Here is a 24,685-nt window from a genome sequence, read left to right as displayed (position 1 = left end):
CCCTTATCCATCAAAAAACTTAATTTTTCCTAGTAAATTGCCAGCACTCAGGATCCATATACATAAAAAATTACAAATTTAGCCCAATTTGTTCTGTTTAGTGAAATATCCAACAAATATAGGTAGAAGCTTGAAAAACTATATTATTTATATATATTCTCTATGGTTTTCCTTATTTAAACAATGACAGTTTAACATTGGCTTTTATTGAATTGATATTTATTTACATTTCTTGGATTCTTGGCCGATATTTAAATATCATTTTACTTTTGAAAATGTCAAATACAAGCATAGCCATACAAAAAAATTACATCACAATGACAGTCAAAGAAGTCTAAAAATAACAGTTAAGTAAAAAGATCATTGTAAATCTGTTTTGTACAATAGGGTAAAGAAAAAATACATTTTTAATCTAATTTTGTTTCATATAATTCTAAAGACTTCTGACATTTCAGCCATCAAAAATTTTAACGAGGTCTTACTAACTAATACTTTTTATTTAAATTTTTGTTTATTTTTACATATTCTTCACATAGAAATAAGCTATCCAGGAACATCATTTTAATTTGTTTAAAACTCAACTAAGGTCTGAGGATTTATTTTATATATTTAAAAAAATATAATTAAAATGTTGTATTTAATGTCTTTGCAGAAATTAGCATCGTCAATGTTAGAAGTGACATAAGATTAATTGAGGTCCACCAATAACAGCTGATAAGATGTTGCCAGATTTAAACCAAGGTTTGTACATCATATAGGAGGCACTGATTTGGCAAATATGGTTACAGCTGTCAAATCCATAAAAGCGTTAGCTATGACATAAATCTAAGTTATTTTTAAGTCGACATTATTAATCCGAGAGGAAAAACTTAAGACAGATAATTATAAATGTTATTCCTTTGAGTGCATGGTTTGCCTCGTCGAGTTAGAATGGTTTCCGACACCTGTGGCCTATTTATTATGAACAGAAATAGCTCAGCCCTACTCAAAACTGAGTAAGAGAGTGTCTGAGAATAGATTGGCGTGGGAGGGAATATTTCCGCAGAAATGGCTTCACAACTATCGGCTGTGATTAATCTCGGAATGAGATCCGAACGGAAACCCGCTGAGTCAGGTGAGGTGTTAGAAATTTCGGCAAGATAAAGTCGACGGTTCCTTCTCCGAATCCAAAAATGCAAAGTAATAACAGTTTTTTCTTACCCATTGGTGCATTGCATCGATGCAGTGCTTTCTAGATCATTAATTACATTCCTCTTCATAGAAAAATGATGAGGAAAATAAACAATAATAAAGTCCATGGATTTATTTTATTTTGTTTTTCTTATTTTTTAATGTGGACCTTTTTCTTCTTCTTTTAACCCTTATCCACACCCAATGATGCGTAGGGCACTGCATCACATCAACGCAATGTTATATTGGCTGTTAATTACATGAACGCGAAGTGATGAGTCCTTCGCTCGGGTACCAGTCCAAGGTGATATCAAATCAACATCTTGACATCTTAACATAGACGAATAAGAATATGGAATTATGGGAATTTACAGGGCTATCGACCTGTCATAGGATAGTTTAAGTGATTACTTTATAAACGTGTAACACCCAACCCAACCCAACCAATGGTTGACAACCACACTACTAAAATTTTGAAACCTATAAATATACATGATACGATTCATATGTCGCATAATGTGCTCATTTGATAAATAAATAAAAAAAAATTAAAAATGTTATAAAATAATAAAAAAAATATCAATATTATAGTGAAAAATCTCGTAAAAATGAGATTATCTACTCTAGTTCATTTTTATAAGATATTTAATTATTTTCGTTAGTTAATCGTATAACAGCATTCCAATATTAGTTGAGCAATTAGGACATTCTTATTACGCTCATTTTCTTTAGAACTTACCTTAACTTAACTTAGAAAGATTATAAATTACCCATTTAAGCTTAGAAAAAGATGAGATAATTAAGTTAATATGTCTACAAAGTTGTATTTGTACCTTTGATAAATTTAAAGGATAACAATTGTTAATATTCAATAAGGTGATTAAAAGTTGGCAACATCTTTTCAAACAAGAAAGAGATTTTTTCAAATTAAATGCTAACCACTCCACCTGACATTTCTGAATGACAGCCAAAATCATTGTTTTCTTTTCAATATAAAAATAACAATTTGTTACTTTTATAGTGGATTTCACTTTTTATTTTAAGTCTGGAAAGCAAATAAGTATGTTTGTATAATTTATATTTGAAGCACTAACTTTGTGATTTTCCATTTTATAATCAAAATGTAACTTTGTTTTAAAATCACTATAAATATTTTATTTTAACTTAATTATAATGTCTACCGGTTTCCAAGCTAACCGCTTCTTTATCAAGACTAAGAAACGGTTAGCTTCAAAACCGGTAGACATTATAATTCAGTTATAATAAAATATTTATAGTGATTGTAAAACAATTTATTTATTGATTTGGCGTTTAATTTGTAGAACTCCATTTTAATTTATGTATTAATTTTAAATCAAACACAGATTTTTTGAGTCTACTAAGTTCTCAGAAGACTCAAAAAATCTGTGTTTGATTTAAAATTAATACATAAATTGTAAAACAAGGTTACATTTTAATTATAAGTATGTATGTCTATATGGACCTATACTGTGATCCTTTTAAAAGATTGACCAATGATTGTAAGGGAAAATTCATACAAACAGATTAAGTGGGTCCTCACCTTCTGTATTCTACCATCATCGGTATAAAATTACTATTTTCTCTAGTCCAAAATGATCAACAAACAAGAATTGAATCAATCTAAGTCAATGTGGAAAAAATACATAGTTCATAGTTCTTATTTTATTATATACAACATAATCAAATTTGTTCCGGTCAGTGAAATTTTCAATGATAATATATAGAAATTTGAAAAACTGTATAATTGCACATACCTTATACTTTCGTTAATTTCAAAAAACGTCCGTTTGATAGTTGCCTTAAGTTAAATAGCTATTTATTTACCTTTTTTTTTACTTGATTACATGGAAAAATATAGTTTTGCACTCTGAAATAGTCAATTACAAGCAAAGCCTGTCCTGAAAATTGAGAAAAAGTGAAGGCGTAATTTGTTTTGATTATTTTCACATAAATATTTTGGATTAGTTAGTGGTAAATATTTATACAAGAGCAGTTTTTTTAAAACTTATTCATGTAAAAAACACTGTCAAATAGATTGGCATTGACTAGGGGCTTAAAAAACGGCTGATCAATTGGTAGTCGGCTAGATGACCCAACTAAGAGTCAGCACATCTGTAGAAAGAGTACTTCAATAATTACTTACAACCAGCTATTCAATATATTCTAATAAATCTTCATACAACTTTAAATATTTCATTGTAAATAAAATGAGCCGGAAAATGCTCATAATTTAATTACAATGCCATAAATCAATAGGTTACAGTTGTCTTTGCAACAAACTAATGACATTGGCAACGGGTCCCTCATTCGGAATATCAAATCAGCGATAGAGCGATGCATATCAATTCCAACGGCACAATTGTGTGGGTTCAAGATCAAGGTGTTTGTCACACAATCAACTCAAAACAAGCAGACATAATGAGCTCTGACTCACAATATTATAGACACAATGTCATTCATCTAACCATCTTATCTGCCAAGTATTTATAGACATGAGTGCGAACCCATCCACGGTGAGACAATACTAGCAATTATTTATTCCAAGTATCTGTCTACTTCGTTATCGCAATAAGGAACTTCAGTGTTTAATTAATGTGTTTAATATTATTTTGGTAACATCTTGCTTACCATATAATACAGTAAGACGTTTCAATAAGTATCAAAACAACAAAATTGTGCGAGATTTTGGGAAATATATTGGTATTGATATAATTCACACATCGCTTCATATATGAGTTTGTAGCAGTATCTATGGTTGATTTGGGTAAGCTTTCAGAATATATTGTGAACGTATTGGGAAGTTTTAAAAATAAATGATTCGAATAACTTCTGGTCCATTGATGGATATTTTCCAAAATGGGACTATTCCACATTCCTTATCTTGCCTGCACATCAAAGACTTATTGATTCAAAATGCAAAAATATTAGCAATACAATTTACAAGGTACTTTATAATAGGAAAGGCAAAAAGTGTGATTTAATCAGTGATTAATATATAATATTTAAAAAAAACTTTTGTCCGCCTCCGTAGTGTAATGGTCAGCACGCTCGGCTACCGTTCTGGAGGTTCCGGGTTCGATTCCCAAGGGGGGTAAAATAAATATAAGTGATTTTTTCACTGTAATATTTATTAAATATTATTACCCTGGACTGGTACCTGAAGCGGAGGGCTGATCACCTTTCCTTCATGTGTAAACGATCAAGATAACACTGCGTTTATATGACGCAGTGCCCTATGCATCATTGGTGTGCGGATAAGGGTTTTTATTATTATTATTATTTATTTAAAAAAAACTCTGATAATCAACTCTGACTCATTCATTTTGTAAGATATTTTAAATTTAAAGTGCTGATAAAACAAACACGGTGATAAAGGAGTACTATGCTGTATTAAACCATATATACATGAATTCAGAAAGCCCCTAAATTTCAATTTTACGTAAATCAGTCAATAAAAAAATGGTTTTGGCCAATATTCACCACCCGTATCCATCCTATTCTCATACTGTTCGAATTATAATGTATCTAGATTTTTTTATTGATATCTTAAACATAGATGGAGAAGAATGGAAATCTGGACATTTACAAGGCTTGCCGCCTGTCATTGGCTGGTTTAGGTGACTACTTTATACACTGCAATACTTATTATTTTCCCCATGGTCGACAACACTACTTTAATTTCGGAAGTAATATTTATGCTTCAATATCTTTCATATGCTACTTCCTCAGTAAAATCTATGATTGAAATTAGTAAATTTTTATTAATCACTTAAAAGAAGGTAAGAAGTTAAAAATTTAAGAGAAGTCTGGAAGAAGACAACACTACAGAAAAAGTTTTTATTAGCAGAAGCATTCATAATATGCCCAGACTTCCTTATATTTTTTTCTTCTATGTTTGAGATATCAATAAAAATCTTGGTATATATAATTCCTAAGCGAAGCAAATCCACAATTTGTGAATAAAAATTTGGACACACTCTAATATTGTATAATTAATTCAGCTAGTAAATTACCATCGCTCTGTTTCCATCTACTGAATATCAATGTGAACACAACCCAGGTTTATTACCCTTGGCAAAATCTCTAATGATGACATGCATATTATTTTTTGACATCTCATCAAAGATGAAGAAGAATATGGAAGTCTGGGCATTTACGGGACTGACGACCATCATAGGCTGGTTTAAGTGATCACTTTACACATGTGTAACATTCACCAATTCTACTCATTATTGACAACCACACTATTCAATATTATAATATTATTTTTAATTAATGTTTTACTTAGTAAATACCACTATTTCTTAAAATCTACTGTGACACGTGTTTCGATGCATTCTGAATCATTTTCAAACACCGCATCATTTTCAAATACGGTGTTCGAAAATGATGCGGAATGCATCGAAACACGTGTCACAGTAGATTTTAAGAAATAGTGGTATTTAATAAGTAAAACATTAATTAAAAATGGATAGATTTTACCAAAAAGTGACTGCCAAATCAATTAATGAAATTATAATATAATATATCTAATATTCCATATTCTTCTTCATCTTTGATGAGATGTCAAAAAATAATATGAAAATGACTTCTGTAATTGGAGATAATCCAGATTTTGTGAACAAGTATTTGGACACACTCAAAATGTTGTAAACGACATGAATAAATTTCGAATAACTCAACATTTTGTGTGCTTTTCTATGCTTTTAACTGCTTGAGAATGTTAGTTTGACATTTGGGCAAAAATTTATGTTAACACACTAAGGACGGGAGAGGTATTTCTACCCGTTCGGTCAATTAATACTTAAGGGAAGGGTATTTTTACCTCCTGCGCCAGCCTCATTTCAAATTCAGAATAGAAGAAATAATTAAATGTTTTTACATGAGTATTATGTACCAATCTCTATGTTAAGGTCTAAACTATATGAACGCAATGATCAAATCCCGTTGCCAGCGGTCCGCAGGCGTAATAAACACCCATCCGAAATGTCTTAATTTAACTTTTTTTTAGATAACTACCCATTATTAAATGACAATATGTCATTCTACTGGCTTAAAATATCAAAAACACGCTATGTATATTCTAAAAATTTTGCCCTTTTCTACAGATAGTAAAAAAACAGCCTGTATAAAATGAGATTGCTATCCGATGTCTAGTCAGACATTCACTGTGCTTACGAATTGACCTATTTTACAAAATAATTGTATGTCAAGAGATACAGTAACAGACGGATGAATTTGATATTCTGTGTGACATATAGAAAACAGAGTTGCTGCCAAAATTTCTGGGAAGCTTTAAACATTTACTGTGATTTAGGTTAATCCTTATTTCTTATTTATTTATTTTTTTAAATACTGCAACTTTCTCATACGGTGGAAATGAAAGCATTTTGGTATTTTTAAATTTGATAAAAATCATATATGTATGAAGGAACAAAGCCATAGAAATGTTCACACCATTCGTTATTTGTGTCAAATCAGAATTAAAATGGAAACATAATTTGATAGATATCTCAACAGAGTCGAGGAAGTTTTTTGAGAAGGGTATGCAAAAGTCTGGGCATTTACAGGGGTGTCACTGGCTGATTTAAGCAATAACTTTATGCATTATCATATATCATTTTTTAAGGGATTCTTACAAATTAGCAGTGTACAACTGGAGGTCCGAGGTTTAATCCCAGGGGTGTCAAAATAAATGTAGACAATTTTTTTCTCTATCATTGCTTCAATATCACACTGGACTGGTACCTAAAGCGCAGAACTGATCACCTAGCCCTAGTGTAATTAACAATCAACACTGTGTCAATGCAATGCAGTTGCTTATGCACCAATGGATGCTGATGAAGATAAGAAGATTAACATATCGCTCACTCCTTTCAAGAACGTCATAAATCAAAAATCGTCAATTTTCAGTTGTGCATGTTTTCGGAATGCCCAGAAAATATACTATATCCCAGCAACAGTGACATATTTTAAACTTAATATTTACCCGCTACAGGGCAGAAAGTGTTTTTTGCATTTTGAAGAAAAGGTATTGTTCAATTATATTTTTAAGTATACTAAATATTTTTCAAATAGAGAAAAAACCTTCAGGTTTTACCTAAAAAGATCTGTTGTACAATAAAAAGTTCAACAAGTGGCTTGATATTTATTTTTAATACATTGTATTATATTATTGAACTTTAAAAACGTTCTCCTGAAAAATCAAGTTTTTTTATTTATGACGTTCTTGAAAGGAGTGGGCGATATACTTATACGAGTACAGGTATACAACCTCAAGTGCCATCGCAGTTATTTTCCCTTTTTTACCTACTATTCCTCTTTTATTTCCTTTCCCATATAGAAGTAATGTCCTTAACCTTGAGCTCCTTTACTTCCTTCATGTGTATTCCATCAAATATATTCCACTCCTACTTCGAAGAATTCGGAGTGCAATATTGATCACCTTTTTGTTGGCAAAGCATTCGTACTAGAGTGATGGTCACTTCATAGAGTTGTCGCCTGATCGACTTGATGCAGTACCCTACGCATCACCTGGATACGAATAGGGGTCGAAGAAGAAGAATATTTCTTAATATTGAATCATTGATGGTAACAACCTGTCTGTCTGTCACCCATTGTATGCAAATTCCAAATTATCGATGAGTAAAATAATTAATTATGCGGGCTCAGAGGAGACAGACAAACAATAAAGTAAGAAAGGATTCCAATGTCCCGAAGAACATTGTTCTCAGTCTGCACATACAGTGCATTGTATTACGGATACAACAGCCAAGGAGTTTATCAAATATTTTCCAACATGCCTATCAATATTATTCACTTTACATTTCCAAGAGTTGTAAGTAAACACTTTTACGTAATTATTAATTTACTTCAAGATTTACCCGATGAATAATCTTAGTAAAAATGGTCTATTTTAATTGTAATAAAATACTAAATTTAAGAATTTAGTATTTACGATCAATATTTGAACCACTTTGTAATATTCCATTTTATAACTTGACTTGTAATAAAATCACTAATAATAATCAATGATAATAATGATTTTGTATAATTTATAAAGAGCCATTTTTATAAAATATTACCTCAAGGGTTAACGAAGTAACTAACCATCACGCCCCTTCCGTGCAGGGGTAGGCAAAGAGAATAGAATGCCACACCACTCTGCCTTTGCAAATATTCTTCGCCTTTTCCACATTCGTGCATCTCCTCATACATATCCGCCGATTATTTCGACTCAAGATATACCTGACCTCAAGGGTGCTTATACTAAATCGCTATATATTATTATTGTAATTTTAGAACAAAGTTGTTTTGTATGTTATATACTGAGTATTTGATCCGCCTTTATGGTGTAATGGTTAGCATTTTTGGCTACTCTAGTGGAGATCCCAGGTTTGATCACCATGGGGGTCAAAATAAATACAAATAAAATAAAAAGTGATTTAAAAAAAATATTTATTTGATCACCCTGGTCTGGTCTGGCACAGGGCTGATTACCTTTTTTATGTACTTAATGATCAAGATAACACTGCATTTATAGGATGAGTTACAATAAAGGAGATTGCATATTTAATGTAATATGTAATCACTTTGAAACAAATATTTTAACTGCGTAACTCTCAATACAAGTGCTCATGTTATGCGTGATATGCAGAGACCAAGTGCAAAGGTATTTAATTACAGCAGCCTGTACTAAAGGTTCCCTTGAGGTAGTATTTTACGAAAATGGAGCTATATAACTAACTAACTTACTTACTAACCATCACGCCGCTTCTCCGCAGGGGTAGGCAGAGAGAATAGAATAGATTTATTATTATTATTGTATGTGTTGTATGTGTACAAATTTATTTTTATTATTATTATTATTATTATTGTATGTATTGTATGTGTACAAATTTATTATTAATATAAGAAACCGGGTGCCGCACAAACTGTGAGCCAAATGGGGGTTGTGCATTATCGAAGATGTCACAGACTGTGTTGCAGCACAGTTGTTTTAACTGAACATTCCGCGAGCACACGATATTTCGCAAAGCACTCCAACGCATACTGAAATTATATCAGCTATTAAAAAGCTGAAAAACGGAAAAGCGCCTGGTGTCGACGAAATACATGCGGAATACGTCAAGAGTGGCATGGACGCTCTCCTCGACCCCCTGTATCACCTACTTTCAAAGATATGGGAAGAGGAAAGGTGCCCGAAGGATTGGGTAAACGGGGAAGTTATAGCCCTCCACAAAAAGGGTGATCCGCTGTTGTGTGATAACTACAGTGGCATTACTCTTTTAAGCGTTCCTGGAAAAATTCTGGCACAAATAATTTTGGCAAGAATCCAAAAACCAATAATGCGAGTCCTCAGAGAGAACCAAGCGGGCTTTCTACCAGGCAGGGCGTGCGCTGACCATATACATAACTTACGATGCCTGTTACAGCAAAGTAACGAATGGAACTGCGCCCTTGCCTGCTGTTTTGTAGACTACGAAAAAGCTTTCGACAGCCCGCATAGGTCTTCTCTTTGGAATATCATAGAAGCATATGGAGTTCCTGTCAAAATTGTGGCCATTATCAGGGCGCTTCACACTAACAGCGAATGCTGCGTTAGAATAGATGATGTGTGCAGTGAACCATTTGAGGTCTCTACTGGGGTGAAGCAAGGCTGTGTACTAGCCCCATTTCTCTTCATCATCATGTTTGACTTCATCCTACGAATGTCAATTCCACCGGATCGAGGAATTGCAGTGAGTCCTGCTCAGAAATTATGCGATTTAGAATATGCGGACGATGCAGTTCTAATAGATACATCGATCGGAGCCCTGCAAGATATAATTGACTCCCTCCAAATAAACTCCGCTCGGTTAGGCCTAAGAGTGAACGCCAAAAAGACCAATGTCATGTGCAACTCAGCCTGTCCGGACCGAGATCAACATCTTACTTGTGAGGGACGAGCGCTCGTTCGAGTCGACACCTTCAGATACCTTGGAACACTCATGGTGGAGGATGGTAGTGTCCAGAAGGAACTGAATGTACGGCTCGGAATGGCAGGAGCTATATTCAATAAAATGCGCAATGTCTGGGACTCACTGCTTTACTCGACAAAAACCAAGTGTCGTCTCTTTAACGCCTGCATCCTAACAGTGTTGCTGTACGGATGTGAGTCGTGGCACCTCACCAAAGCTCAAAGCAAGAAACTAGCAAGTTTTGAAAATAGATGCCTGAGGCGAATACTGGGTATAAAGTGGTATGACTTCGTCAGGAATGACGATGTGAGGAGAAGAACTCAACAGCCCCTCATACTGGAAGTCCTGAAGAGAAGAAGGTGGACATGGTTGGGACATGTCCTTAGAATGCCACCTGAGGGCATCAACCCCTCACGTCTCTTCTTCCAACCCCGAGGATTCCGGCGCCCCGGAAGGCCGCTGACGACCATTCACCGACTATACTCAGCGGAACTTCGAGACGCCGGACTGACCTGGGAGGAAGCCAAGGAGATGGCGCATGACAGAGTGACTTGGAGACGACTCGTGTTGGCCATATGCTCCACCTAGGGAGCGAACATGGAAAAAGAAGAAGAAGAAGTGTTGCAGCTGCGGATGAAGAGTTCAATAGGTACTACCACTTACATTCTAAGAAAAAGTAAGCATACTATAAATTAAGTATTAAAAATGGGATAGAAACGAGATAAGGCTTGTGTAAACTAGAGGTGAATAAGGTGAGTGTATTTTAATAATCGTTAAACCTTGTGTAAACACAGAAACGCAAACTAGAACAGGAAACCATAACCCAGATAAAGTTCTTAATCATAATTCCACATAGGAAGTATTCATAACATGATTATTATATTACGAGATACCATTTTAATTGTTATCATCAACTGAAACGATTGCCCGCAGTTTGAGCCATTGATAGCAAGATTTATGGGCCGTAAGTAATGTATAGAACCCTCTTCTCATACATAGTTGCGGTAGCTTGCAAGCTTTTACGAGTAAGGACATGAAACCTCGAGTGCCATTCTTGCTATTCTTCTCTATCCTTCATTTAGCACTGACTACTGTTAATTGTATCCTATTATATATACCTTCAAAGAGACAATACAAAATGACTGTACAATCATATAAAGTCACTTCCAGTATGCTTCGCTTCACCAACAACCGATAGTTGCAAGAGTTCACAATAAATACAGAAGTAGATCTCTTCGATATGGAGTTCCTTGCATACATAAGGGAAACAAAAATATGAAGCAAATGCAAAATAAAGTAATGGATTAGCAATCAAGAGTTACATATTAACACATTGTTTTCGGGCGGATTTTTCATCAACTCCGACCCTAATTATACTCAGTCTGCCGCCCGACCCTCAGTATACTAATCACAAGTAACTGCAAACCCAATTCCGATCTATACAAAGTTTTTTGGCGTCTCTCGCGCTCTGCTAAAAGTTATCAAATTGAACGCTTATAAACGTCTCCCGCTCTCTACCAACAGTATGTAAAAGACGCTTTTCAAGCGCTTGCGGAAAACAATGTGTTAAGAATTAATTAATACTTTTCATTTCTCGTTTCATGTGCATACTTTCTTAATGTATTTTTTCTTACAAATTGAGATAATTTAGCCAAAAAATGTACATACACACGCTATATAGATCGGAAAGAAAAAATTATTCAAGTGAATGGTGCGAGAAAAAAAGCTAATTCATATTGATACCAGATGTCCGATTTTTATTTATTTAAAAACCGACATATGGTAGTCCCGGTTGGAAGACGGGCTTACCAACACCACACGTAACTGTTACTGTAGCAATCATCACATTTTGTTTTCATAATACGGTTTGATGGTTTACATTTTGGATGATACAAAATCAATATTTACATTGAAAAAATGTTCACATACGTAAGAACAAACTTAACTATTATATTTTTAATCTTACTCGGTGAATATCCTATTTCTTAAAATCTATTGAGACACAAAGTTAAATGAAAATGGATAGATATTGCCAGAAATAAATGCCAAATTTAGTTATATACGTTATAACATTTATTTAATTTTTAACCGTTTCTTATTTTACATCTTTTCTTTCATATTTTTTTGAGTGAAAATGCGAGTTTTTTCTTATCGTCATAAATTTTACAATAGTCCCGTATTAACGTACATTGAAACAAGTCTCGTGGTCTAGGATTAAAAAGTAGTTATTTGATTTAATTTTTTTAGTCCGGCCATGTCTACGGTACACCATATAGTGACAAGAATAAGTGGCAAATTTAATAAGGAACTAAAAATAACAGATTATTATCCGGCGAAAAAAAATTGCCAATATAATTTTACAATTTAAATGGATAATGAGGAATGATAAATTAACTAGAATAAAGATAAGCCTTAACTTATCAGTTTTAAGGTTTAATTCAACAAACTGGCGAGCACTAACAATTTTAATATTTTATTAGATAAATAGTTATCTGCGAGGCTGTACCTTGTTGATAAACGAGTTATGCAGAGCCTTTTTTTACCTCTAACTGCACCCAATAATAAAGCACAATGTTAGATTGACACTGTTTAAACATGATCTTCAATTACTTGAAGGAGATGGCCTTACCTCGGGCCTGTTTATAATTCAAATATTTTTCACACACAATTTCAAATTCACAATACTTTACGTGTGTCCAAATCTTTGTTCACAAATCGGGGTTTGTCTACATAGAAGTTATTTATATTGACATAAGTCTGGGTATTTAAAGGGCTTACGACCTGTCATGAGTTGGTTTGAGTGAACATTTAAAATAATACCATAAAAATTGAGAATTACGTTTAAAATATGTAATTTTCGAAAAGGGCGGCATTTTTTTATGTTCGATTCGTGGAAATTTAGAAAATGTAACGAAAAATTCAAAAGGTATCTCAAAATGTCAAAAAATCCGCTGAATAACGGAAAATGTCAATCCTTTCGAATTTAGTGAGCGTAATAGAAAAAGTGAATTGGACAATTTAAAAATAACTGTCAGTTGGGCAAAAGGTGACTAATGTACCAGGAATGTAAATAAAGCTCACCTTATTGTGCGGTAGGACGATGAAGGCTCCACCGCCGGCAGACTCGACGATGATGGCCAGGAACTTGGGGTTCACAGCGCAGAAGGTGGAATCCCAAGAACTTTTGGAAACTCTAATGTTATCATAACATTGCTCCCGCTTGAGCGCTTGCCCATAGACGTGGCGGAACTTAGAACTACGTACTACACGAAAAGACATCTAAAACGAAAAATTTAACAATGAAAACCAAAAAAAACAACACTTTCATAATATTCCACACAACCCCAACGTAGATAAATTTGGAATTTCGTATCCTAACCTCAAAAAATGCTCCCGACCCAAATCGAAAATGACAGTTTACCCGACAACAATTACAGGATCCAATACTTACATTTATCTATATTTTACTGAATTACTTTGTTTCATTTATAGCGTAATTATCACAGATTCGGAAACCGACGACACTTCGGCCGGATTTATAAGAAAACAGTCACTGTTAATGGAGAAACAAGCGGGCTGGACCGAGAAACCAACCAACGCCATATTTGGTAATGCGCGCAGCAAGATTCCTGCACACCACTTCACACTGCATTTTACTGACATCTGTTGGATGTTCCAAAAAATATTAACTCCAGCGGCTGGTTTGAAAACATGTACATAAAGCAGCAGCAGAGCAGATGACTATAAACCATTTTGGAGAATATCCCCGTCTGTTTTTTCTATACAAACTAAAGTGGAAAAGAGTGATAGCTGAAACTGTAACCGTTATTTAAAAATAATCATTCGTTACCAGAATTCATCACTAGTATTTTTTTTCCACTTGATAAGAAATATATTACTCTTAAAATTTTAAATACTTTTGAAATAAAACTCCATATTTTATCAAACAAAATTGTTTTTACCATATTTATAGTTAAGTGAAAGCAATAAAATAATAAGTAAAATTACTCCGTCTAAGAAAGGTGTGTTGAGATGGTTTAGACATGTGGAAAGTATGAGTGAGGAAAGAACGGTTAAATAAATTTATGAGGCGAATGTAGTTGGAAAAAGAAACAGAGGAAAACCGAGGAAAACTTGGCACAATCAAGTATGTCAAATACTTGAAAGCGGCCAGGTCAGAAGTCGTAATAATCGTCGGATATGTATGAGGAGATGCATAAATGTGGAAGAGGCGAAGAATGTTTTCAAAGACAGTGGTGTGGCATCCGATTCTCTCTGCCTACCATAAAAAATTTTTAGAGTTCGCCGAACCGGTCCTTAACCCTTTGTTGTTACACAATATTCCGATTGAGATCATGTATCGGAGCATTCTCAGTTGTTATGTGAATGTTCTGTTTATGTACAGAATAAAAAAACAAATAAATGTAAAAAATATATTATAGGAGGGGGGGTAGGGGTAGAGGGGCCCTAAGAGGCGAATCGGTTCTTGAAAAATTTTAATCCCATCACGGCTGTCCAAACTTAAAACACAGTGAGGGACATTTTTATGTAGCACGTTTTTTTTTGCATTTTTGGACTAAGTAGAATCTACTTAGTCCAAAAATGCAATAAAAATGTAATGTAAAAAAAAAATGTCCCTTACTGTGTTTTGAGTTTGGACAGCCGATCACTGACTGAAACATTTATATTTTAGATTAGGTTTAGCGCAAAATGTTTTGAGAATAAAATATAATAAATCAAGATAAATTTCCAAACTCACAAGTGAAACTCTCCAACTTTGCACAATCATTTTTAATAAGAGAAGAGATAATTTTCGGCAAGGGTTGTCACAAAACAACCAAAAATAACTTTAAGTAACAACAACAAAAAACGTACATAGTTACTTATAAACTATATATATTTTCATAAACTTTTTTTTACTATTTTACTAAAACTTGAGGTATGTATATGCGTATATTAATGATGTAGGTAATAATAAGCTTCTTTCTTACTTACAAAATAAACAAAACAAATTCCCAAAAGTCCTTGGAACAAAAAAGGGAACCTTCTGGGTTTTTTTTTTTCTTCATGGGTTTTCTTTTTGGTTTTTTAAGTTAGTTTAAAATGGAGGTGCAATTTGTAGAAACACACACATTTGATTAATGATTTGGTTTGATGCTCTGTTTTAGGGGAGGTGGTTTGAAAATAAAGAAAGTGTATATTACATTATCAACATTTATTAAAATACAAAGTTTTCACACATTGTATAAAAATTGTATCACAATCTTCATGCATTCACGTGCTTCTTAATATTAACAAGAGAAACGAGATGAAAATATTTGGTACCTACATATCGCTTTGAAAAATTAACTTGCTCGTGTACCCTGCTGAAAACATCTCATTCATTATACGCATCATTAACCTTTCCCTGACGGTGTTAAAAAACTTCCGCGTGCAACGGTGATAAGTATTTTGTACACCATATGAAAATGTGGTTTAAAAACGGGAAAAATGTTAGTGTTCCTAAGTGTTGCTTTTATTGACCATAGTTGAAGTTGAAATGTAACAATTTTGTAATGTTGGCTCTGGAAAACCAGAAAAAAATACTTTGCAAGTAGCCGCAATAGCTAGCGTAGCAACACGACCGCCACGTAAGACGATCTGTGCACTACTGCCGCATATACACAAAGCACGGCACGCGCGCACACACTGAGAAACATTTGTGTATCGCTGATTTTATACCCAATTTTTTCACAAATTATTTACTTCCATCGCTGCAAATGGATGACTTTATACTATAATACTTTCATGTAATATATACATAATTATATTACAGAGTAATACAAAAATTCTGAGACCGTATCTATCATATTTTATATTGATATTCTCATTTTGAAAGTCGAGTTGTAGTAAATACATATCACCGGGAGGGGAAGGTTAATATGGACGTTTACAGAATATAAATTTATATTGTCTATTTAAATCCTCATCTGCACCTAGGGGCACCGGATCGTATGGACGCAGTGTTTTCCTGATCCTTAATTATATAAAGGCGAGGCGATCAATCTCGCACTTCAGGTACAAGTCTATGGTGATATGAAATCAATATTACAGTGAAAAATCACTGATATTTGACCTCTCTGGGAATCAAACTTGGCATGGTAACCAAACGTTCTGACTGACTAATCAAAATATGAATCATAAAAATAAAGTTATATTAACTTCACAATTTTCTCTACTATGCCACTATCAGCCATACTTCCAAATCTATGAAATAAGAACTAGCATGTTATTGATAAATATTACCATTACATAATATAAAATATATAAAATTTAAAGAAATCGATGAAATTTGGATGTTTAACAATGTATAAAGTGATCACTTAAGCCAGCCAACTACCGGGTCGTAAGCCCTGGGAGCTCAGACTTCCATCTTCTTACGTATTTAAACGGTGGATGTTTCATCTCAAATTGAGACACCTATGACATAAAAATAAGGTTAAATGTTTAGCACATTTTAAACTTTATCAATGCTTTGTGAAAAAAAACTAAAGACCCTCGTGATCAGTAAACCAACTACTGATTCATCTCTGTGACTCAACATCAAAATTGTTAGACGGCAATCTTAAATCACCATGTGATTCACCCGTGCTGTCAATAATGGAATAATGGTACAGCAATCTGAAGGTACAATGGATTCAACATAATACTCATATGAGAATAATGTCAAATGTGAGAACTGTGTATTGTTGGTTTTTACAAACATACTTTATATGTATTTCCTGATTTTTAGATTAATTAAGCAAATATTACTGCGTTTCGTGGGCTTAAAACTGACCATACATACACACTGTACTGAGAAAATATCAACAGAAATGTATCATGTTTCAGGGCAATTTTATATGAAATTTAACATATTAAGAATCCTTCTCTTCTCTTTTGCATCGAAATGGTGCGTAGAGCACTCCATCAGCTGCAGTGTATACTTGATTATAAATTATATGAAAGCAGGGTGATCAGTCCTGCGCTCCAGATTTTAGAAGAGTGGAATATATTTGAAGGGACACAGACGATGCAAGTAAGGGAGCTCGGGTTGAAGGACATTAGTGCTTTTTGCAAAAGGAAATTGAGAACCAATAGCAGGTAGGGAAAGGAAAATAGCAGTAATGGCAAGGGCACTCGGGTAACATACACCCGTACTCGTAGTAGCTTGTGTAACTTGGACACAGCAAATTTGCATAAGTCCATATTAATGAAAAAAAAATGGATTAAAAAGACTTTAATGCTGTAAAACTTTTACATATTCAATTTTTTAAATCCAGGAATACCATTCACAGGCGCCTGTTTATTATTATTTGTAAGTTTTGTATATAAATAAACTAGTATTGCTATGGGAAAGTTTCCCATTGGTTGTAGTAGAAAGGAGATCTCTCAATTAAAACTGACATTTTAAAATTTTAATTACTCTTTATTAGAGTGGTAAAAAATAACACAAAAACTTGTAGGCATTTAAAACTGCAATAATGAAAGTTGTTTTACATTTGTATTAATAAGCTTAACTTAACATATCGATTGGGTAAATCAAGAGACAGCAAAAATATTAATTGAGGTTAAATATTTTATCATTATGATCTAACTGACAGTTATCTGGAAAATATCATTAAAAATAGTTTTGTTTTAGTAAGTATAATCAAAATAAATATAGGCATGATTTTAAAACAAACTTTACACTTCCGTCTCTGGATTGTTCAAAAGAGAATGATGTTTTCTAGATCATGCGTATGTATATTTTAATCTGATTTATCAAAACTAAAAATCTTTACCTTACTAGCATTGACGATTTATTAGCTGGAAAGGGTCAATATGGATATAGCTGGTATGGCTGTAATTTCTGAGGTATTTTTATTTATTTATATATTCTGAGGAGCTTAAACAATAATACCCTTTAAAAATGTTAATTATGTTTCATGTATTTAGTACGGCATGTTAAATCACTTTAGGAAACAAAGCATGTGCAGTGTGTAGTCAAATTTTAAGCAATCAGTGATGTCTTTGCGATGAGCGTAGTAATATAGCTTAGCACACACCATTTATTATGAATTTATTATGATTAAATTTTTTAGATAAATATAACATAAAGATTTGAAAAAAATGCTGTAAAATATAAAATAGTGTTTGAGTGTGGTTGAACCTTGATAATATTAACCAAGGACAACATTTTAAAGTACAAGTCGGACAGTTGTTAATTCGGTTCACCTCGGAAATAGTCTAGTATTATACACCACTGCACATGCAATGTTTTCTTTACAGTAAGTTGACTGTATGAATGTTGTACTCCGAATGTGATATTTATTTTAGAATGAACTTAAATAAATGAAAATACTGCAATATAAAATTAAATTTAAGCTCTCTGTATCGTAAGTTTCTGTTCGTCTTCGTAAAACAGGTCCACCTTGGAAGGGTAGACAACTCTCACGTTTCCCTCGAGGTCCACAATCTTCAGCTGCTGGATCTGCAGCTTGTGGAAGGGGCTGGGCGTCTCCGCATCCGGCCCATCCACCGTTCCACCGAATCCCATCTTCAGCACCTCGAGGAGGAAGGCGTCCATGACCTTACGACAGACACCTTGGCTCTGGGCCGAGGTGACCTCGACCATCATGGACTTAGATTCGTGCGACATCTAAAAAAATAAAACCAATATTGACCCTTTCCAGTTCCCAAAAAAATATATACAATTCCAGGTAGACAGTTACACATTCCAATGGGCAAAAATCATTTGTCCTCTACTCCACACACTGTTGTAATAGATACATGTGAAAAAAATATGAGCTTGCATTTTAACTTAATAATACTAATGATGAAAAAAATGTCAAATAACATTTGACATGGGACCTATAAGGGAAAAAATGATGTGAAATGAGATTTGACATTGGACCGATAGGGGTTAAACTTATACTTGGGCTGCTTGATGAGTAACAATCCTTATTCTTCATCGTATGTAATAACACTTAAAAAAGTTAATGACGAATGATAAGGAGAGTGTTATATTACCATACAACAAAGTTAACACGTTGTCGGCGGAACACGGCATTTGCCGTTTTTCGCGGACTGTCGGTCAACTGCGGGACACGGCAAATGCCGTTTTTGTCGACTGTCGGTTATCGGCGGGAAACGGCAATATACGGGTATGTTATCAGCGTGAAATAAAACGCGTTGAAGGGTAATCTGCTACCCGGGTGCTAGGCGACAGTCTGTTGACGTTATTTGAGATGTCTTGTCCGGATTGGCTAGTGTGTCGCTTGTAAAGGCATCGCCAGAAATCTAGAGTTTTTATGCGATCTCAATCTCCAGATTAGTTCACGTATTGGACTATTTTTCATACCGCTCGCACTGTTTTGTTTACTGTTTGGTATTTTATTATTTGAATATATTAGCATTGTATAGGGAATGATACCTCGGAGAGGAAGACTATTTTTTAGAGTTTACAATGCTTCTAAAATTGTGAAATACGGAATACTTTATTAAAAATTATGATTATAATTTATTTTCGATAATCAAATGTCATATATGATTTCTTTGAAAATTTCAATCGAAAATATTATTTGGTTTAGAAATTGTGTCAATTTTAAGAAAGCGATATATTTTTGCGCTAATCGCGAAAAACGTCCGCTATAGGCTAGAGTCTATTGTTCGAAGCGCCCGACTACAATGTGTTAACAATGCTTTTAATATACAAAATATGTTTGAGTATTTAGTTTAAAGAATTAAATATATAAAGTGTTTATCAACATTTTAACGAAGCCTCTTCCAAAGAACAATAATTCCAAGTTGGCTAACAATAATTCCAATGTATTAATTGTTTCTCTGGTAACCTGGTGTCTATGAAAAAATAAAATACCTTAGTGATGTCACTGTTGGTGATTGGTGGAAAACTGATGACATTTTTCTTACTGTCTTCCAAGCACGGGTACAACTTTTTTCCTTCCAGAAGATACAAGAATCTGAAACAATTTCATGTTGATTAATAGTAAAAATTGATAAACGATTATCTATGATTTAATGGTTGCTTTGACTTTTATTGTAGTGACTGCTGTTTCATCTTATCGAGACCTAGTGCAGAAATACGGACTGTAAAGGAAAGGGAATAACACAAGGAGACACATCAGAGATGTGGCGCAGTGAACTTAAAACTGTATAAATCCATCCCAAAGCGACCCTGCATCAAAAAATCTTATGCGGGAGGTGAGTTTTACTGTGCTCAGTCTGCCAATCGCCATTTGCGGGAGATTGTAATCACAATTCCCAAACAATTTACCGCCATAGTGGAAGACTGTTAACCTGATCATAAATTAAATGAAGGTACAACAACTGCTATGGGTAAAGTGATCTTATCAGCTCTCAACCAGCACACTAAATTTGGCGAGTGTACCTTTGCTATTGCAGGACCGATGGCGTGGAATGCTCTTCCACCAGTTGTCAAAAAACTAAAAAACCCATTTGTTTGCTAACTGCATTTCCCCGATTCAATCACAGTGAAGTGCTTCGAGTATTATACAAAAATGTCACTATATAAATTATCCAAATTTCTTATTATTATTATTATTATTATTATTGATATGACTGACTTGTGTATTCCCGAGTAAACATTCCTCTTCTTCTCCTTGCGAAGGTTCTCAGCTTCCTGCTGCAACTGGCTGAACAGCTGCTGGCCGGTGTAGGTCTTGTTCCTCATGAGAGGATGGATCACTATCCTGGAAGGTGGGCGCGCCGTGTACAACATGTCTCCTGCAGAACAAAACATTCAAAATCAATAATTTCTATAATACATATATACAAATATTTTGATTCAATACTATTTTTGGATATTATCAATCTATTTTCAGCTTTCTCCCATCAAATTCACATTTCATTTAGATAAAAACTAACGCTTCATTTTTTCAATTATTGACTATATAAGAATACAAAAGTAACTAAATAGTCTTTTCAGCTAGTATTTTGACTGACCAACGATGTTACTGACATCATCAGAATGGTGGGAGGCGTGGTTATATTTTATGTTATATACAAAGCAATACGATTTCAAGCAACTAAAATTTAAATTGAATGAATTTAAATAGTGCATTATAATAATGACATGAAGAGAGGAATAGGCCGGCCCTAGAAAAGATGGGCCAATGACATTGTCCACGTTGCGGGTAGTAAGTGGATCGAAAAAGTCCGAACGAGAGAAGTCTGGAAAAAATTAGAAGAGGCCCACATCCAGCAGTGGACAGATAGCTGACAAAGAAGAAGATTATAATGATAATCATGTATGTAGAAAATATGGTAAGAGTTAAAAACAGCCTATTGTATAAATTTCATTCTTGAAATGGAATTTTCGTTATTTATTTATTTATTATTCAAAACATATTACATACATATATCATATATATTGCTTATGAAAGGGTCACAACCCTCAGCAATGAGGAATAAGACAGAGAAGAGATATCATATATATATTATTCCCGATGAGTAATTTCTATTTCTCATTTTGGGACATGGGATTAAGGTTAACAAGACTGAAACACAAATAATAAAGATACAAAAAAGATTTTTTTTAAATAACCAAAACTAATGCATGGTAAAATATAAAAACAATAAACAGGTATAATAAAAAGGCAAAAGAAGCATATTTAAAAGAAATAAATGAGAAAAACATACGGTAAGAAGCATATTTAAAATAAACAAATGAGAAAATATAAAAAATGAGAAAATATAACATTAAATATTAATTATTTTCAATTACTCACCGGGTGGTAGCTTTCCCATATCGTGCGTCGCGATGGTGGCCGCATTCCTCTTATCACATATAGTATCGTGCAACTTAGTTTGCATCTGGATAAACTTCTTGAAGCTGTCCTCCGTGAAGGTGAGACCGTGAACGATGCAGCAGACAATGTGCGGCCGCACCGTCTTGACCTCGTCTGTGATTTTGACATTAGGAGTCTCATCGGCAAAGTGCAGGACGTGCATCAGGTGAGTGAGCTCTTCAACGGGGTCTTCTCTCGCCTCCTTGACATCGTTCGCAGCGTCCTGCTTCTTATTCTGTTGGCCCTTTTTGCCCTTTTTCCCGCCTTTTCCGGAAGCAACCACATCAGCACTGCCGGATTTTGGGCAATGTTGACGGACATAGTCTACTATTTGCTTAGTTCTGCATTGGTCCACGAGTTTGTTCAAACGATTATCTGCTAAAGCATTCCCCTTAAGGTTAATATCTGAAAAAAAAACAATAAAATTAAGGAAGGTGTGTTAAGATGGTTTGGAGAAGAGAATGGTAAAACAAATTTGAGGCAAATTTAGTTGGAAAAAAGAGCAGATGAAGACTGAGAAAAACTTGGCACAATCAGTTATGTCAAATACTTGAAAGAGGTCAGGTTAGGAGTTGAAATAATTGTTGGAAATGTATGAGATGTCTGGAATTTTTAATGCCTGAAATTTCATTTGATGGGTGTTTTTTATCCATCTTACAAATTTAAAGTCTACTTCCAATGGGTTAGAGAATACGCACCTTTGAGCTTCGGAATTTCAGAAACTTCCTGAGGAATTATCTTGATTTCATTATAACTAAGATCAAAGTTCTTCAGAACTGGCAACAAATTAATGGATCCCGGAATTTCGGTTATTTTATTGTTATTCAGTTTCAGGTCACTTAAATGCACGTTCTCGGCATAGCACACGTCGGGAAAGGTCGGCAATAAATTATTTGATAAATCTAAACATATTAGGTTAGGTAACGCATTAATTTGCGGAAATTCTTCTAGCTTATTAGAACTGATGTTGATGCTTGTCAACTGAGGCAGCGTGTTCACTTGCGGAGGTATGGAAATCAGCCGGTTCCTAGAGAAATCCAAAACCTTTAGTTTTTTCAGCGTACAAATTTTGTCGTTGAATAACTCGATTTCATTCCCAAATAAAAGCAAGGATTGCAGATTGACGAGGCGGCTGATGTCATCCGGGATAATTTTAAAGCATGTGTCACTGATGTTCAACAGGTTCAATCCTTTTAAGGAAAATATATTATTGTCCAAACCATGTTGCGTTATTTTCTCGGATATGAGAGGGCCAGATAATTTAATTTCGTGTCGATTTTCAGATCTCGCGGCGACGACTTCGGGCCACGCTTCCGACATTTTCACTGTTTTTGTAAATTCTACATAACCTCTTCTTCTTCTATAAATTTGACAGATACGTAGAAAAGAGACAGTAGTGATTGCCATAAAAAATATTCTCCATAATTGGAGCCCAGTACTTACTGTTTATTTTGTAAAGTTTATTTTTTGTTGTAAATATACAATAGGCTATTTGCACTCGGGAGGTAAGTCAAATTCGACACTATTTTTGTGTTTAAAAAAGCCCATGTAGTTATAATTTTCATTCATCATTTTCATCTACGAAATTCGCTTTCTCAAAAACGGCAGTTTCGTATATTGACAATAAGTTCGTAGGAGTAACGCAATATGTTGGCAACGCTATGAAATGAAAAAGAAAAAAATGAAGATGAACAAAAAGTGGAAATGCGGAAAATGAAACTGAATGTATTAGGCATACCAATGATGGTTAAGTGGCAGTGAATTTTGGAGTGGAGAATATATAATAATTCATACAGGATGTATAGAAAACTGACGTGGACAGGGTGGAGTAGGTATTGCATTATACAAAGAAAAGGGAAATCCAGTCAAGGTATATGTGCAATATAGTGGTAGAATTATTCCAGTTGAAATAGAAACGAAACCTGTTGATACGGTATAGATCCAAGTACATATTCCTGCTTCGAGACATGATGACCAGGAAGTAGAAGAAATGTACAATATGCTAGAATAACTGATCAGAGAAGTAAAGGCTGGAGAAAAATTAATATATTTGGGAGATTAGAATGTTGTGGTAGGAGGACGGGAGGGAACATGTGTTGAACCCTTTGGATTGGGAACGAGCAATGTGAGAGTCAACAGAATTCTGTGCAAAACACAAACTCATAAGCGCAAATGCCTGTTTTGAACACCAAGTGGAAGGCCCAGGGAGATCGATATTGACTACAAATTGACTTCATAATATGTAGTTGGAGATGGAATCAAATAAAATATTGTAGAAGCTTAAGTGCTTAAAGTTTAATTTTACCTTAAAATAATTATAAAAACTTGTGCTTAACTTGATGTGGAGCTCTGCAAAATGTACACCAGCTCACTCAATAAGTAATGCTATACTATCTTTATTACTGTATATAAGAGGGCGATAAAAAAAATGAGGTCTCTAATGACGTAGCGTCAAACAGTGCCAGGCGAAATCTAGCAATAGCGCCGTGTTCCTTTAGTTCCCTCACTACTGAATGGCATCAGTCCGAGGTCGGTTGGAAGATCAGTCGTTGCTTGGCTGCCGTCTGCGATGGAGCTGCCACAGCTCACCTGCCAGACGCAAACTGCGCTCAGTGATACGATTTTCATCCAGAAAATACAGAAATCCAAAAGATATAATGAAATGAAACAATTCTCTGTTATTGTAAGACATATTTTTTTATTTCT

General features: G+C 34.2%; 2 protein-coding genes and 1 long non-coding RNA gene across 3 annotated transcripts in view; 1 reads left to right on the top strand and 2 right to left on the bottom strand.

Moving 5' to 3' along the window:
* The window catches only part of coro (protein coronin), a 36,702-nt gene extending 22,910 nt beyond the window's left edge, over positions 1–13,792 (bottom strand). The window contains exons 1-2 of the mRNA XM_088256411.1: positions 13,603–13,792; positions 13,233–13,430 (exon numbers count right to left, since the gene is read on the bottom strand). Of these exons, the coding sequence (XP_088112537.1) occupies positions 13,233–13,430 (198 nt within the window). The 5' untranslated portion in view covers positions 13,603–13,792. The remainder of the gene's footprint in view (positions 1–13,232; positions 13,431–13,602) is intronic.
* Positions 218–13,776, top strand: LOC148311566 (uncharacterized). The gene is made up of 3 exons (XR_015837228.1): positions 218–346; positions 653–741; positions 13,644–13,776. It is a non-coding gene; the product is annotated as an uncharacterized LOC148311566 (long non-coding RNA).
* Positions 13,793–17,577: 3,785 nt separating the features above from the next.
* LOC148311564 (leucine-rich repeat-containing protein 47-like) lies at positions 17,578–23,321 on the bottom strand. The gene is made up of 5 exons (XM_088256412.1): positions 22,678–23,321; positions 21,920–22,384; positions 20,756–20,915; positions 20,029–20,131; positions 17,578–18,810 (listed from the first exon to the last, which is right to left on the bottom strand). Exons 1-5 carry the CDS (start codon positions 23,297–23,299, stop codon positions 18,532–18,534), a joined length of 1,629 nt encoding a protein of 542 aa, XP_088112538.1. The 5' UTR covers positions 23,300–23,321; the 3' UTR covers positions 17,578–18,531.
* Positions 23,322–24,685: the final 1,364 nt, after the last annotated feature.

The sequence above is a fragment of the Brachycentrus maculatus genome, unplaced genomic scaffold (assembly GCF_059751285.1).
Source record: "Brachycentrus maculatus isolate JH-2025_06_01 unplaced genomic scaffold, ASM5975128v1 h1tg000061l, whole genome shotgun sequence".
Classification (NCBI taxonomy): Eukaryota; Metazoa; Arthropoda; class Insecta; order Trichoptera; family Brachycentridae; genus Brachycentrus; species Brachycentrus maculatus.
The sequence above is the reverse complement of the archived record's forward strand: the minus strand, read 5'-3'. Positions and strand labels throughout refer to the sequence as shown.

Bases quoted from the DNA above. Each gene is read 5' to 3' on its own strand.
- LOC148311564 (XM_088256412.1), bottom strand. From the start codon at position 23,299: ATGTCGGAAGCGTGGCCCGAAGTCGTCGCCGCGAGATCTGAAAATCGA. The intron at 20,916-21,919 runs GTGAGTAATTGA...TTTGTTCTGCAG, and splicing joins TATGGGAAAGCTACCACCCG to GAGACATGTTGTACACGGCG. The intron at 20,132-20,755 runs GTCAGTCATATC...AAATTGTTTCAG, and splicing joins GTTTACTCGGGAATACACAA to ATTCTTGTATCTTCTGGAAG.